Raw genomic sequence first — 13,240 nt, 5'->3', positions numbered from 1 at the left:
CTGTCCTTTCACACTCCTAAGTGCTTCCCCCGCAAAGTCAAACCTTCCCGTGCCCGGGTGGCTCAGTCGGTTAAGCGTCTGCCTTCAGCTCAGGTCACGATCCCAGGGTCCTGGGATCGAGCCCGCATCAGGCTCCCTGCTCAGTGGGGAGTCTGCTTCTCCCTCTGCCTCTGCCTCTCCTCCCCGCTCATGCTTTCTCTCACTCTCTCTCTCTCTCTCCCCGCATAAATAAATAAAATCTTAAAAAAAAAAAGTCAAACCTTCCACGAGGTGGTAGCAAGCCACCCGGGTGGCATGACACCCCCTTTCTCTGCCTTCCATGTCTTATGCTGAATCGGGTATTTAATGCACTGTTCCATCGTGTGTGTGCCTTTGTCCCCATTTATTTAGGCTGTACTTTAGTACACAGTAAATATTTCAACTCATGCTTTGATCTCTTCCCCGGCCCCCTGGGCCATGCTCCACACACAGCATTGCATCCAGCCAGTGCGTTGGAATGGGTAGATGGATGAATATACAAAACTAGCCACTTTGGGAGTAATAGCTACTTAACAAACATTCTAACTACCATTATGAGTATAGTAAAAGGATTTTATGAAAGTCTGAGTAAGTTCAGCTCTTGTCATATCTTTGGGCGTAGCTTATATTTGGACCCAAATAGATGAAGTCATATCTTTCAGAGATTTAACTTAAAACCCCAGATACTACATATTAGCCTTGTTTATGCACAGGAGATTTAAGTGATCAAAACTAGTTTTAAGGACCAGAATTAGTGCTATCCTGAAACTGCTCTTTTCTTTATGCCAGAAATGCGTACAAAAAGGCTATGTGTGTATTAATATGCAATTTATATTATACCCTTCATCATGAGAGATTAAATTAGTGGAGATTAATGTGTTATTTTATTTTGGTATTCACGTCATTGAGACAAACAAATGACAGGATAGAAATCACTTGTTTTGGAAGTTCTCATCCTATTATTATTAATTTGGAGAGCGCATCATATCTATTTAACCTTATTTTTTAAAGAAACCTGTTCAGTTAGTGTTTTGGGCATCCACGGATACAGAAACTCTTTTCCAAACCTTCATTTCAGTCTTCCCTAGTTTGTCAGACCTAGAAATTCAGTTCTAAGTGATGAAGTAACAAACACAGGCAAAGTTACTGTAACTTCATAGTTAACAGCGACTCTGACCACAGAAACTCTCATGGACTTAAGTTGACAAATATGCCAGGTGCAAGGGACAATAGCCATCAAATTACAAAAGAAAAATTTTAATGCAGTTATGACGTTTTCTTAAAAATCTCTCTACCTTAATTCAGATTGCTGAGGTCTGGAATCATCCCATTACTCCTTAATAAAAATATTTTAAAGTGGGGTGCCTGGGTGGCTCAGTTGGTTGAGCGACTGCCTTCGGCTCAGGTCATGATCCTGGAGTCCCGGGATCGAGTCCCCCATTGGGCTCCCTGCTCAGCGAGGAGCCTGCTTCTCCCTCTGACCCTCCCCCCTCTCATGTACTCTCTCTCATTCTCACTCTCTCAAATAAATAAATAAATCTTAAAAATATATATATATTTTAAAGTATTTTTATTAAGGGGTGCCTGGGTGGCTCAGTTGGTTAAGCGGCTGCCTTTGGCTCGGGTCGTGATCCCAGGGTCCTGGGAGCCTGCTTCTGCATCTGCCCCTCCCCCGGCTTGTCCTCGCTCTCTCTCTCTCAAATAAATAAAATCTTTTTTAAAAAAGTATTTTTATTAAGTATCAGAATGATACAAAATAATAACAATAAAATATGTGTAAGGCATAAAGAACAACAATGCAGCTGGATATCAACCTTCCAGTTTAAGGAAAAGAAAATTATTATTACCATTGAAATTTCCAGTCAGCCCCCCTTCTCTGCCCCCCTCCAAGGTCATCACTGTCTCTATGATATATGTCGTCCTTTGCTTTTCTTTTTTTTTTTTTTTTTTTTTTAAGATTTTATTTATTTATTTGAGAGAGAGAATGAGATAGAATGAGAGGGGGGAGGGTCAGAGGGAGAAGCAGACTCCCCGCTGAGCAGGGAGCCCGATGCGGGACTCGATCCCAGGACTCCAGGATCATGACCCGAGCTGAAGGCAGTCGCTTAACCAACTGAGCCACCCAGGCGCCCCATCCTTTGCTTTTCTTTCCCAGTCTCACTATGTATGCTTGTATCCCCAAACAATAGCAACAGTATATTACTACACTGAAAATTTTATATACATGGACACATGTTGTGGTTTTTTCTTTTTTTATTTCAAAATTGTTCCTGCTGTTCATTCAAGTTACTGCATACCCCTGTAATTCATCAGTTTCTATTGCTGTATAGTATTCCATTGTATGAATACACCACCATTCACCTATTTTCCTGAGGATGTACATTTGATTGTTTCCAGTTTTGTAGTATAAAAAAGTGCTGCTATGAGCATTCTTGAACATGTGCTCTGATGATATATATATCTAGGGGTAAATCCTGTTTCACGGGTTTTGAATTGCACGGGTCCACTCATATGTGGATTTTTTTCTGACAAATACAATACAGTAATATATATTTTCTCTTTTTTATTATTTTCTTAATAACATTCTCTTTTCTCTAGCTTACTTTATTGTAGGAATACAGTGTACAATATACATAACATACAAAATATGTGTTCATCGACTATATGTTATCAATAAGGCTTCCTGTCCACAATGGGCTATTAGTAGGGGGCGTGGGGGGGGACTCAAAAGTTGTACATGGGGGGCACCTGGGTGGCTCAGTCATTAAGTGTCTGCCTTCAGCTTAGGTCATGATCCCAGGGTCCTGGGATCAAGCCCCACATCGGGCTCCCCACCTCTCCCACTCCCCCTGCTTATGTTCCTGCTCTCACTCTCTTTCTCAGTCAAATAAATAAAATCTTTTAAAAAAAATTTTTTTTCTTCAAAAAAAAAAAAGTTGTACATGGATTTTCAGCTGTGTGCAGGGTCTGCGCCCCTAATCCCCATGTTGTTCGGGGGTGAATGAACTCTTAAACTGTTGCCTATTAACAGTTGATGTTCCAGAGATGCATCAACTGTTTTATTTCTGCTCTCCTCCTGCATGTTGTTCCAATGCTGGAGGAATATAATTCTCAGTTCATGATAGTCATCATGGAAGAAACTGTGTGATCTTAAATCCCTTGGTAGTATTTAGATAATCTTAGGTAGCGTAAAGATTAACAGATGTCTACAGCAAACTGAGAACGGGGCACCTAAAGCTCTTGCTCTTAGAATGCTATCGTGTATTAATTAGTAAAATCATTTCCTTTGGCTAAACAGGTGCTCAGAATTGAGTTAATGTAGCGCAAACTGAGGAGTGCTACCTTTGGTGTGTGCAAAGACCCTCTTTTGCGTCATTTTTACTGATTTTCACCTTGCATCTCCCTTCCCAGCACCTCTCCATAAGCAGCCAATCTGGGGTTTTTAAATGTCCTTTCGGGCTACCTTTTATGTGTTATGTAGACACAGGTGAAGCCTTGAAACTTGCGGAGTATTTTTTTCTATAGTGTCTTTAATTAAAATGATACTGTACTTAAGTAAATAAAGGGCTAGATGGATGGAGCCAACAGATGGATTTAAAAAAAAACAAAAACAAAACCAGCCTCTTTCCAGACTTCCAATAGCCAAGAAGTGTACAATTCAATTTTTCTTTCATATCGTGAAACATAATGAAATGTATCATTGATATGACTGATTTGGTGGTTTCTCTTGAGTCTCCCTGGATAGACCTAGACTTTTGCTTTTCTAATCTAGTTATTTATTTCATATATACTTGAGGGTCCTAAACATTAGCATCTTCTCTTTACTCTGTGCTCTTCTTTCTAACCAGCGTGGAAAGAAGAGACCCGCTGGCTGCCTTGGCCCGGGAATATGGCGGCTCCAAGCGCAATGCTCTCCTGAAATGGTGCCAGAAGAAAACAGAAGGCTACGCGGTAAGTGACAGCGTCGGCCAACCTCCAGCCAGCCCTGGGCAGCAGCAGTCCTGTGCCCGTATTGGTCCTGTGCATGCGTATGTTGGCGTATAATTATTGTCCTTCTGTTCTCCTAGGGAGGGCTGCCAGTGGTAGTAGGGTTTGCTGTGGTGCCCAGACAAAGAGGCAAGTGGGACTGAAAGCCAGTCCACCCAACAAACCATATACCTCAATGCAGGTCTGCGTCTCCTGCAGGAAGGGCCAGCTTTTTCTTTGCTCAGAGGAGCTATGAACTCCGCAAGCATTGCGCCCAGCAGGCTGCTTCAGTCCAGGGAAGGCAGCTTTTGCCGAACCACCTTCCCGAAGAGGGTGCCTTTCCCTAATTGACACAAAGGCCCCACGTAGGTGGCCCTTCAAAAGTTTTCTGTTACTTTGGAGCTGTTTGCATTTAAAGTATCAGTTTATCAGGGCAGTATTTGTCTTCTGGGAAGGTTACACGAGGAAGTAGTACTTGATAGAAGTGTAAGGTTTGTTATTATGAAGTATCATCTAGAAAGACAAAAATTCATCAAATATAAATTATAGTTTTATGGATTGTAATGAAGTGAAAACCCAGGCCGTCACTACTCCCATCCAGAAATAGAGCACTGTCAATTTCCCCAAACCTTCCGTGTGACTTTTTGATCCTACCCCTTTCCCACTCCCAAAGACAACTGTTGTCCTCAATTCTTTTCCTCGTGGTTTTCCACAAAAAGCAGGCATCCCGGAATGCTCTATTAGTTTTGCCTGCCCTGGAACTTTCCATAAAGGCAATCAAAAACTATCCTATCTGCATCCAGCTTTCTCCTACGGTGTGAAGTTATCAAGTCTTCTCCAGTTCGTTCATTTTCTAACCCCTTTGGAACCCATTATGTGATCACACCTATTATCTATTTACCCCTTCCATTCTTGCTGGACAGATGAGTTATTTCCAGGTCGGGGCTGTCGTTACGTGGTGCTGGTACGTTCTTGTGCGTGTCTCTCGGAACACGGGTGCGCTCATTCTTTCTGGATCTACACCTAGAAATGGAATTACTGGGCCATCGGGTGTGCCTATATTCAAGCACGGTAGATAGTGCCAAACAGATTTCTGAAACAGTTGTACAGTTTACCTCCCCCCAGCAAGTGAGGAGAGAGGTCATTTCTCTGCATTTTCACTGAGAGCACCAGTCTTGGTGCTCCCAGTCTTGGGATAAGTGTGTAGTGGTATCTCATTGTGGTTGGGATCTGCACTTCTCTGCTGGCTGGATGAGGCCGAGAACTTTTCCACATGCTAACTGGACATCTGGGTAATCTCTTTGGGGATGTGCCCTCCCTGTCTCTTGCCCATCTTAAAATCAGATTGTCTGTCTTTCCCCTCTTGCTTTCAGGAGCTCTTGGTATATTCTGGGTACCAGTCCTTTGTCAGATAGAAGTATTGCGAGTATCTGCTCCCAGGGTGGCTTGAATTTTCACTTTTTTGTTGAACAAAGTCTTTCATTTTAATGAAGTCTCATTTATCCGTCTTTTCCCGGTGGTTAGTGCTTTTTGCATCCTGTTTCAGAAATCTTTGTCTGCTCCAAGGACACAAAAATGTTCTCCAGTGTTTTCTTCTGTAAGGTGGATTGTGTTCCCTTTCCCATTAAATAGCCACCCTCTTTAAAATTGCCATCTCCAGTGTGCCTGACTGGCTCAGTCGGGGGAGCATGTGACTACTGATCCTGGGGTCATGAGTTCGAGCCCCACTCTGGGTGCAGAGATTACTTAAGTAAGTAAGTAAATAAATAAATAAATTTTAAATACTAAAAATAAAATAAAATTGCCATCTCCTCCCTTCTCCCCACTCAGACCCTGCATTCCCATACGTTTACCCCACTTTTCTAAAGATTCTGAAGATTCTGGCACCCCAGCACTCCTTCCCCAACCTTAAGCTTTGAGGGGGGCGGGGACAGAGAAAGAAAGAACCAAGCAAGAAAACAAGGCCTCGGCCAGGAGCAGCCCTGATACTTGAGCAGCAGCAGGGCTGGGATTGTCTTTGTAATAGCAGGAGTCAAGGGTCTTAAAATCAGATTCTACCCAAGAATAGAAGTGTTTTGTGTCTTTGACATTACCTTTTTTTTTTTTTCCCGGTTCCTGCTAAAAAAGAAAAAAATTAGTCGGGTTAATGGCCCGTAAGAGAGACTCCCAGAGGACGAGCTTTGTTTCTGATGCATTATTTTCTCCTTTAGCTGCTCTGTGCGCTCTCTGCTTCAGCCCACTCTGAGGGTCGAAACCACCCCATAAAGGCAGGCCACCCCAACGAGGGCATCCCTCGGCTCAATCCCACCACCCTGAAATCATGACCTGAGCTGAAATCAAGAGTCAGACACTCCCCACGCTGCTGAGGAAATGGAAAAGCTTAAGGAGTGGGGGAGAGAAAGCTGATTCTGGGAGGCTTTAGGGTAAGGGAAGTAGGAGTGGTCACAGAAAACTGAAGCTCAGAAAGGCCAGGAACAAGGTCTTGGCCATGGCTGAGCCACACGTGGTCATGGACACTTGACTGAGCCGTCATTTCCCCACCTTACAGAAATGGATCAAGGGAAGTGCAAGATGGACAGGAAAAGACAATTAAAATTTCCAGAAGGAATTGGCCCTTTGTCATGTAGTGTTATTATAATTAGATTGCAGGGAGGGATTATACCATCAGCTATTTCCCATCATCAGAGTGAGAATTATATTTCCTGCTGTAGTGATTTTTTGTTTCGTTTTGTTTTATTTTGTGAACATCTTGAACTAGTTTTCAAAGCATTTTACACTTGATGAAACCCAAAACTCATTCTGCCTGAAGGGTATTTTTCATTCGTTGTTAAATCTCTGTAAATTTAGAGGGAAACATAAATCATATGTGTCTAATTTATTTACTCCTCACAAAATATCCTCTGTCTAGACCTGTTTGTCTGAGACGCCTCCTAAGCCTTCTGAAGCTTGTTCTCTCCGACTCAGGAAGCCAAAAATAAATTGTAGAAAACTCAGACAGCTCAGTTAAAAAAAAAAAAGCCGGTAGCCATGTGCATTTTCACTTGAAAGAACTTTCTTTTTAGCCCACCAAAGTATAGCATGATAGCTTCTGTCAAAACTCTCCACATATTAATTCAGTGAATTTTTATGGAGGGGCCTGTTTGGTGCCACGTTATATTTTAGGTTCTGGGAAATCAGCAGTGAACGAAGCAGGCAGAATCTCTGCTCTCGTGGAGCTTCCATCTTCACGGGGACTAGACGATTCAAATTAAAAAGTAAAATACGTACTATATTAGAGTGTACTGTGGAGAAAAGTCGGGGTGGGAGGCTTAGGAGTGCTGGGTGCGTGAACGCCACTGTCATATGAAGGTCAGGGAGGTGACATTTGAGCAGCGGCTCACCTTCCCTGAGGAAGGGAAAGAAGACTTGCATCTCTTCATCAAGGTTCATCCCACGCCAGGTACTAAGCTTGGAAGGTCGGAATGAGGACATCATCACTTTAGCAACTGCATCAGTTGGAATTTAAGTAACATGGGGTGGCAGCTCTGAAAACTTAGAACAGTGGGTCAGACCCACTGCTGAGCCCCAGGTTCAGCTTTGGGTGTCTTGACGTAGCCCCAGGACTGAGATCCAGGAACACGAACACGCACTCACTCCAGAGTGAGGCCCGCACTGGGCTTGAAGTGGCTCTCAGCAGAGAGGAGACCTTTCTAGACATTCTACTCAACTCACATTTCCTTGGATTTTTTTTTTTAAGTCAGGCTTCCAGGAAGGCCTTGCAAATTACTCTCAGTCTGTAGGCTGCCTATTAACTATATCCCGAGCCAAGGTTAGATCGGACCCATGGAACCCTACGTCTCCCTTTTTAAATTTGCCTTTAATTCCTTCTTTGGGGTTATGACAGAAATTTGCATCTCTCATGTAATTACCAGAAAGGGTTCTCAAGGGGGCCAGGAGACAAGATGGTGGATGTGATAGGCAGAATTCTAAGAATGACCCCCAGTAACCCTCACCCTTAAATAATCTCCTCCTTACATATGGCAAAAGGGAGATGATCTGGGTAGACCTAACACATGAACCCTTTAAAAGCCGGAGTTTCCTCTGAAGCATCATAAGGACTCAGTGCACCATTGGTGGGCTTGAAGGTGAAGGGGGCCCATCAGGAGCCGAGAGAGGTCCCTCGCTGATAAGCAGCAAGGAAACCAGGACTGTCTAGCACTAAGGCGTTGCGAGTGCTGAAGTCCTACCAATACCCAGAAAACACTACGGGGGGCACCCCACAGTTGTGAAGTCAACCAGTTTGGCGCTGGGGTGTCCTCTGTCATTTCTCTTCCTGTCCTGAAGCCCTCAGACCTCAGTGAGGCTAAGGATGGTCAGCGTGCTTGGCCTTCTGCCCTCCCTTCGCTGAGGGACCTGGCCTGGGACGCACTCTGATGAGTGGGTGGAATTCAGCTGTAAATCTCTGCAGAGTCCTTGTCCCTCCCAAGAAGGGTGATGAGATGCAGCCACCCCACATGTCTGCAGGTGGCCCCTTGGCTGTGTTTCTAGGACCCTGCCGTGCCCTGGTCACTGTGGTTAACACCGGTGATTTATTTGGTGGAGGGCGTAGGTAGGGATTACCTACATCTCACCTACCTCTCCAAAGCTAGAATCCGTAACTTTTAGCATGTTTTAACTGGCTGAGTTTTAAGGTTTTAATGGCCTCAGATTTCAAGTGTCAAAGCATTAGAGTAGTGTTATAGTAGGAAGAAATATGTAGAGTGATATTTAAGTTTCCTCCTATAGGAAATATGATTTGAAAATAGTTTGGCTAGAAATGGCCAGTTATTTGTATTGCTTTTGAAGTCACTGGTATGGTTTTCTTTTGCTGTGTAACGAAGTCCCAGGCTCAGTGACTTCAAACACCTGTTCGTGAGCTCACAGTTCTTAGAGGTCAGAAGTCCAGCACGATGTAGCTTGAAATCAGGTGTCAGCTGAGCCATGTTCTCACCTGGAGGCTCTGGGGAAGAATCCACTTGGTGTCTTTCAGGCTGGTGACAGGTTCCCTGCGGTTGTAAGACGGAGGCCCCCGTTTTCTTGCCAGGTGTCAGCCAGGATCACGCCCAGCAACTGGAGGCCGCTCGGGTTCTTTCCGTGTGGCCCCCTCCATCTTCAGTCACCAGTGGCCATCACATCCTGCTCATGTTGATGCTTTGGATCTCTGACTTCTGCCTCTCGCTTGAGAAAATTCTGCTTTAAATAAGCCCTCGGGGCGCCCGGGTGGCTCAGTTGGTTAAGCGGCTGCCTTCAGCTCAGGTCATGATCTCAGAATCCTGAGATGGAGCCCCACAGCAGGCTCTCTGCTCAGTGGGGAGCCTTATTTTCTCTCTGCCTTCCGCTGCCCTTGCTTGTGCTCTCTCTCTCTCTCTCAAATAAAATACTTAAAAAAATTTTTTTTAAATAAATAAAGCCTCATGTGATGAAGTTAGGCCCACCCAGAGGCTCTCCCTGTTTTAGGGCCAGTTCATTAGCAAGCTTAATTCTGTCTGTCAAATCCTTTTGCCACGTGACATAACATGATCAAGGGATCAAGGAGGACACACCAGGACATAGAGCGCATGGGGGTGTCTTAGAATGCTGCTGCCCAGGGATCATTCTCACGGCTGCCTGCACATCAGAATGACTTAGAGGTCAGAAGTCTGGCGTGATGTAGCTTGAGATCAGGTGTCAGTTGAGCGATCTCAGGAATTACAATCTCCTGAGCAGGGATTCTGGGCCTTGGTCCTTCTGATGTGCAGGCAGCCTTGAGAACCTCGGATCTAAAAGTCTCACCTCCATCGAAGAAAACCCTTTCGGTTCTGGATCTCAACTTGCCAAAAGCCTGTGTGTTGTAAAAAATCAGAAGCACCAACAGACGTGAACCACGGGAACACTAATGTCCTGAAGAAGACGTCATCGGTTTATCATCCAGGAAAAGTAAATAATCTGACCCTGAAGAAGAAACTGTGGGATTCTCTCTGTTACCTTGTGATCCCAGCCACCCCACTCTTTTAGTTTTCTGTTGCTGTGATTTAGTACAACGTTAGCGGCCAAAACAACACCCATTTATTATTAGCTCACCACTTTGTGGGTCAGAATCCCTGGTGAGCTCAGCTGGGCTCTTCCCTGGAGGCCCTGGGCCAGAACCAGCTTCCCTAAGCTTAAAGTTCACTCAGGGTGTTGGCAGAACTCATCCTTTTAAATTTGCTCTGGGACCTTGACTGAATCACCGGTGTTAACCACAGTGACCAGGGCATGGCAGGGCCCTAGGAAGACAGCCAAGGGGCCACCAGCAGACATGTGGAGTGGCTGCACCTCATCACCCTTCTTGGGAGGGACAAGGACTCTGCAGAGATTTACAGCTGAATTCCACCCACTCATCAGAGTGCGTCCCAGGCCAGGTCCCTCAGCGAAGAGAGGGCAGAAGGCCAAGCACGCTGATCATCCTTAGCCTCGCTGAGGTCTGAGGGCTTCAGGACAGGAAGAGAAATGACAGAGGACACCCCAGCGCCAAACTGGTTGACTTCACAACTGCGGGGCGCCCCCCGTAGTGTTTTCTGGGTATTGGTAGGACCTCAGCACTCCCAAAGCCTTAATGCTGGAAAGTTCCCCTTGGCCCACAGACACCATGGAGAACAAGCTTTCATAGTTGGATTTGGATTTTCCAGAGGCATTGCTATTTCAAACTCTACAAGACCTAATGATTCTGAAATTTTCTGACAAACGAGAAAAATCCACACCACACATATGTAGAGAGAGAGAGAGAGAGCACGCACAGTGGGTTATTTATCTCAAGTCTCTCGAGTTCATTTCTTGCTTAAGTGAACCTCCATTTTCTGATAAAGTATTCTGTACATTGATAAGTATCTTGTAACCTCTCTCAAAAGCTTTGTTGCCAAAGTATGCTTCTTAGTAAAAGGCTTATTAATTCCTGAGAGATTAAACCAGAAGCTTTTGGTGAATAGTTGAATAGCCCAGGGAGCTCCTTCCTCCTTCTCAGGAAACTGAAAGAAATAACATTTCTGACAGTAACAGGAGCTCCATGGGTTTAAACTCAAATAAGACCTTTGTCCAGGTTTCTAGTGTTTTTCTTCACGATGCTTCTCTAGTCACTGGCATATAAATATCCTCTAGTTATCTCTACCTTAAGTTTACTAAGACAATTTAAGTAAGGCAGTTCAGTAAGAAAATCTAGTTGTCAGCAACACTGTTTATTCCCCAATCATCCCATCGCGTAGCATTGTGATTCACATTTTATCTTTTCATTTTAACGGAAGCTGGATAAAAGTTGGAGGGGCTTCTCATTTTACTTCACGAGCCCTGAGACCAGAGGAGTGAGGTGCCAAGCACCTTAGAAGGACCTTAGAAGCCATGTGGCATCAGCCTGAGGAGCCGTGTGGCATCAGGCTGAGGAGCAGTGTGGCATTAGGCTGAAGAGCCGTGTGGCGTCAGGCTGAAGAGCCGTGTGACATACAGAAGGTTCCTGGCAGTTTCTGGGACAACATCGTGAGACACCTCTGACGATGACCTGGGGCAGTCAGTCGATGAATATTGATCAAGGGATGATCAGACTAGTTTTAGTCCAAGGTTGGGGTGTGGGGGTCACCAAACTGAGTTTATAAAAACGTGCATATTCTCAGCAAATATATACTGAACACCTGCTGGATACTGTGCTCAGCAACCAGGTCTAGACAGACAGCAAAGTGGGGCAGCCCACAAAGAAAGAGAAGAAAAGGGCCAGGGGAACAGGCCCAAGGACCGCGTGGAGCAGGACAGTGCAGGGTGACCGGGGGCACCCTAGATCGGGAAGGGCTCTCCGAGGATGATGGGTCCCCTCAGCCCAGGATGACAGGAAGAGCCAGCCCCGTTGAGATGAGGTAGAAGGAATCCCAGGCAGAGGGAACCGTGAGTGCAAGCGGTTGGGGCAGCAGGCGGGACGGAGGGCAGGCTGGGCATGACGGTGGGCAAGGTACAGGGTGGGTCGGGACCAGACTGGAGAATGGATCATGGGTTCATTCCCAGCGGAAATGGGGCTCAAGGCTTCTGGGCGGGAGTTTAAGCACGAAAGGAGGGATGGTAGCTTGGCCTTTGCCGTGCCCCAGAGGAGAGTAGCTGGTGACTCCTGAAGTCATGCATACCTTTGCCCTGGGTGTTCCCTTGCATCCCTGCCAGGTCTCCAAGGGCCTTAGTGATCATCTTGTCTTCCTGGAGCTTTGAATACCTTCCCTTCGTGGCTGCAGGGCCTTGAGCTCAATATGGCGAACTCCATGTAAATTAAAAAAAATTTTTAAGCACTTAACTATGCATGATAGTTATAAAGAGCCAAAAAAAATTTTTTTTTAATTTTTTTTTAGAGCGAGCAGGAGGGAGGGGCAGAGTGAAAGAGAATCTTATTTTTTTTAAGTTTTTATTTTTTTTATACGAGAGAGAGAGAGCACGATCAGGGGGAGAGGCAGAGGGGGAAGCAGACTCCCCACTGAGCAGGGAGCCTGATGCGGGGCTCGATCCCAGGACTCCAAGATCATGACCTGAACCGAAGGCAGACGCTTAACCAACTGAGCCATCCAGGCGCCCTAAATAGCCAAAAAGTATTAATTTATTATTTTAATAATTATTAATTATTTAAAATTATTTTAAAATTTTTAAGCAAAGCATTGTTCATTCTCAGTTGTAATCAAAGAAATACAAATCAAAGAAGGAGATGTCATTTCTTTGCTTACCATATCAAAAATTTTTTTTAAGTGATGAGCTGGGCAAAATGAGAATCCTGTTCTACCATTGGTGGGAGTGTAGATGAATCCTACCTTTTGGGAGGGAAATGTAGCAATTGTATCAGGAATCTCAAAATCAGTGTGTCCTTTAACACAGAAATTATGTTTCTAGTTATTTATTTCAAGGAGATAATTATGGATGACTGTGAAAATATAATTTCAAGCAAGTTTATTATAGTTTTATTTATTTAAAATCATTTTGCAAAAACTGGAAGTGATACAAATTTCCAACAAGATATGAATCAAATAAATTATGATATAATGTGTACAATGGAATATTATAAAGCCTTTAAAAATCATGCTTTGGGCAAATATATTTAAAGGTGCTGGAAAAAATGTGCACACTATATTAAGTCAAAAGTCAGATGCTAAAACAGTCTGTGTAGTATGATTCCAATTCTATAAAAAGAAATTTATACAAATGTTATACAAACATTAGCAGTGATTATCTCTAGCTAAATACTGAAATTTAGTCATGCTTTCCTGTA

The 13,240-nt window shown here is 44.3% G+C and overlaps 1 protein-coding gene across 8 annotated transcripts in view; it reads left to right on the top strand.

Moving 5' to 3' along the window:
* Positions 1–13,240, top strand: part of SPECC1 (sperm antigen with calponin homology and coiled-coil domains 1) — a 271,702-nt gene that overhangs the window by 207,183 nt on the left and 51,279 nt on the right. For 7 of the 8 annotated variants that reach the window (XM_078067987.1, XM_078067988.1, XM_078067990.1 and 4 more), the window contains one exon: positions 3,867–3,969. In XM_078067987.1, the coding sequence (XP_077924113.1) occupies positions 3,867–3,969 (103 nt within the window). Of the gene's footprint in view, positions 1–3,866; positions 3,970–6,532; positions 6,592–13,240 lie in introns of those variants that run through there. The other variant, XM_036084546.2, reaches the window with a different exon arrangement.

Source organism: Halichoerus grypus, chromosome 2, assembly GCF_964656455.1.
Source record: "Halichoerus grypus chromosome 2, mHalGry1.hap1.1, whole genome shotgun sequence".
NCBI classification, from domain to species: domain Eukaryota; kingdom Metazoa; phylum Chordata; class Mammalia; order Carnivora; family Phocidae; genus Halichoerus; species Halichoerus grypus.
Note: the sequence above shows the minus strand (reverse complement) of the source record. Positions and strands in the feature narration are given on the sequence as shown.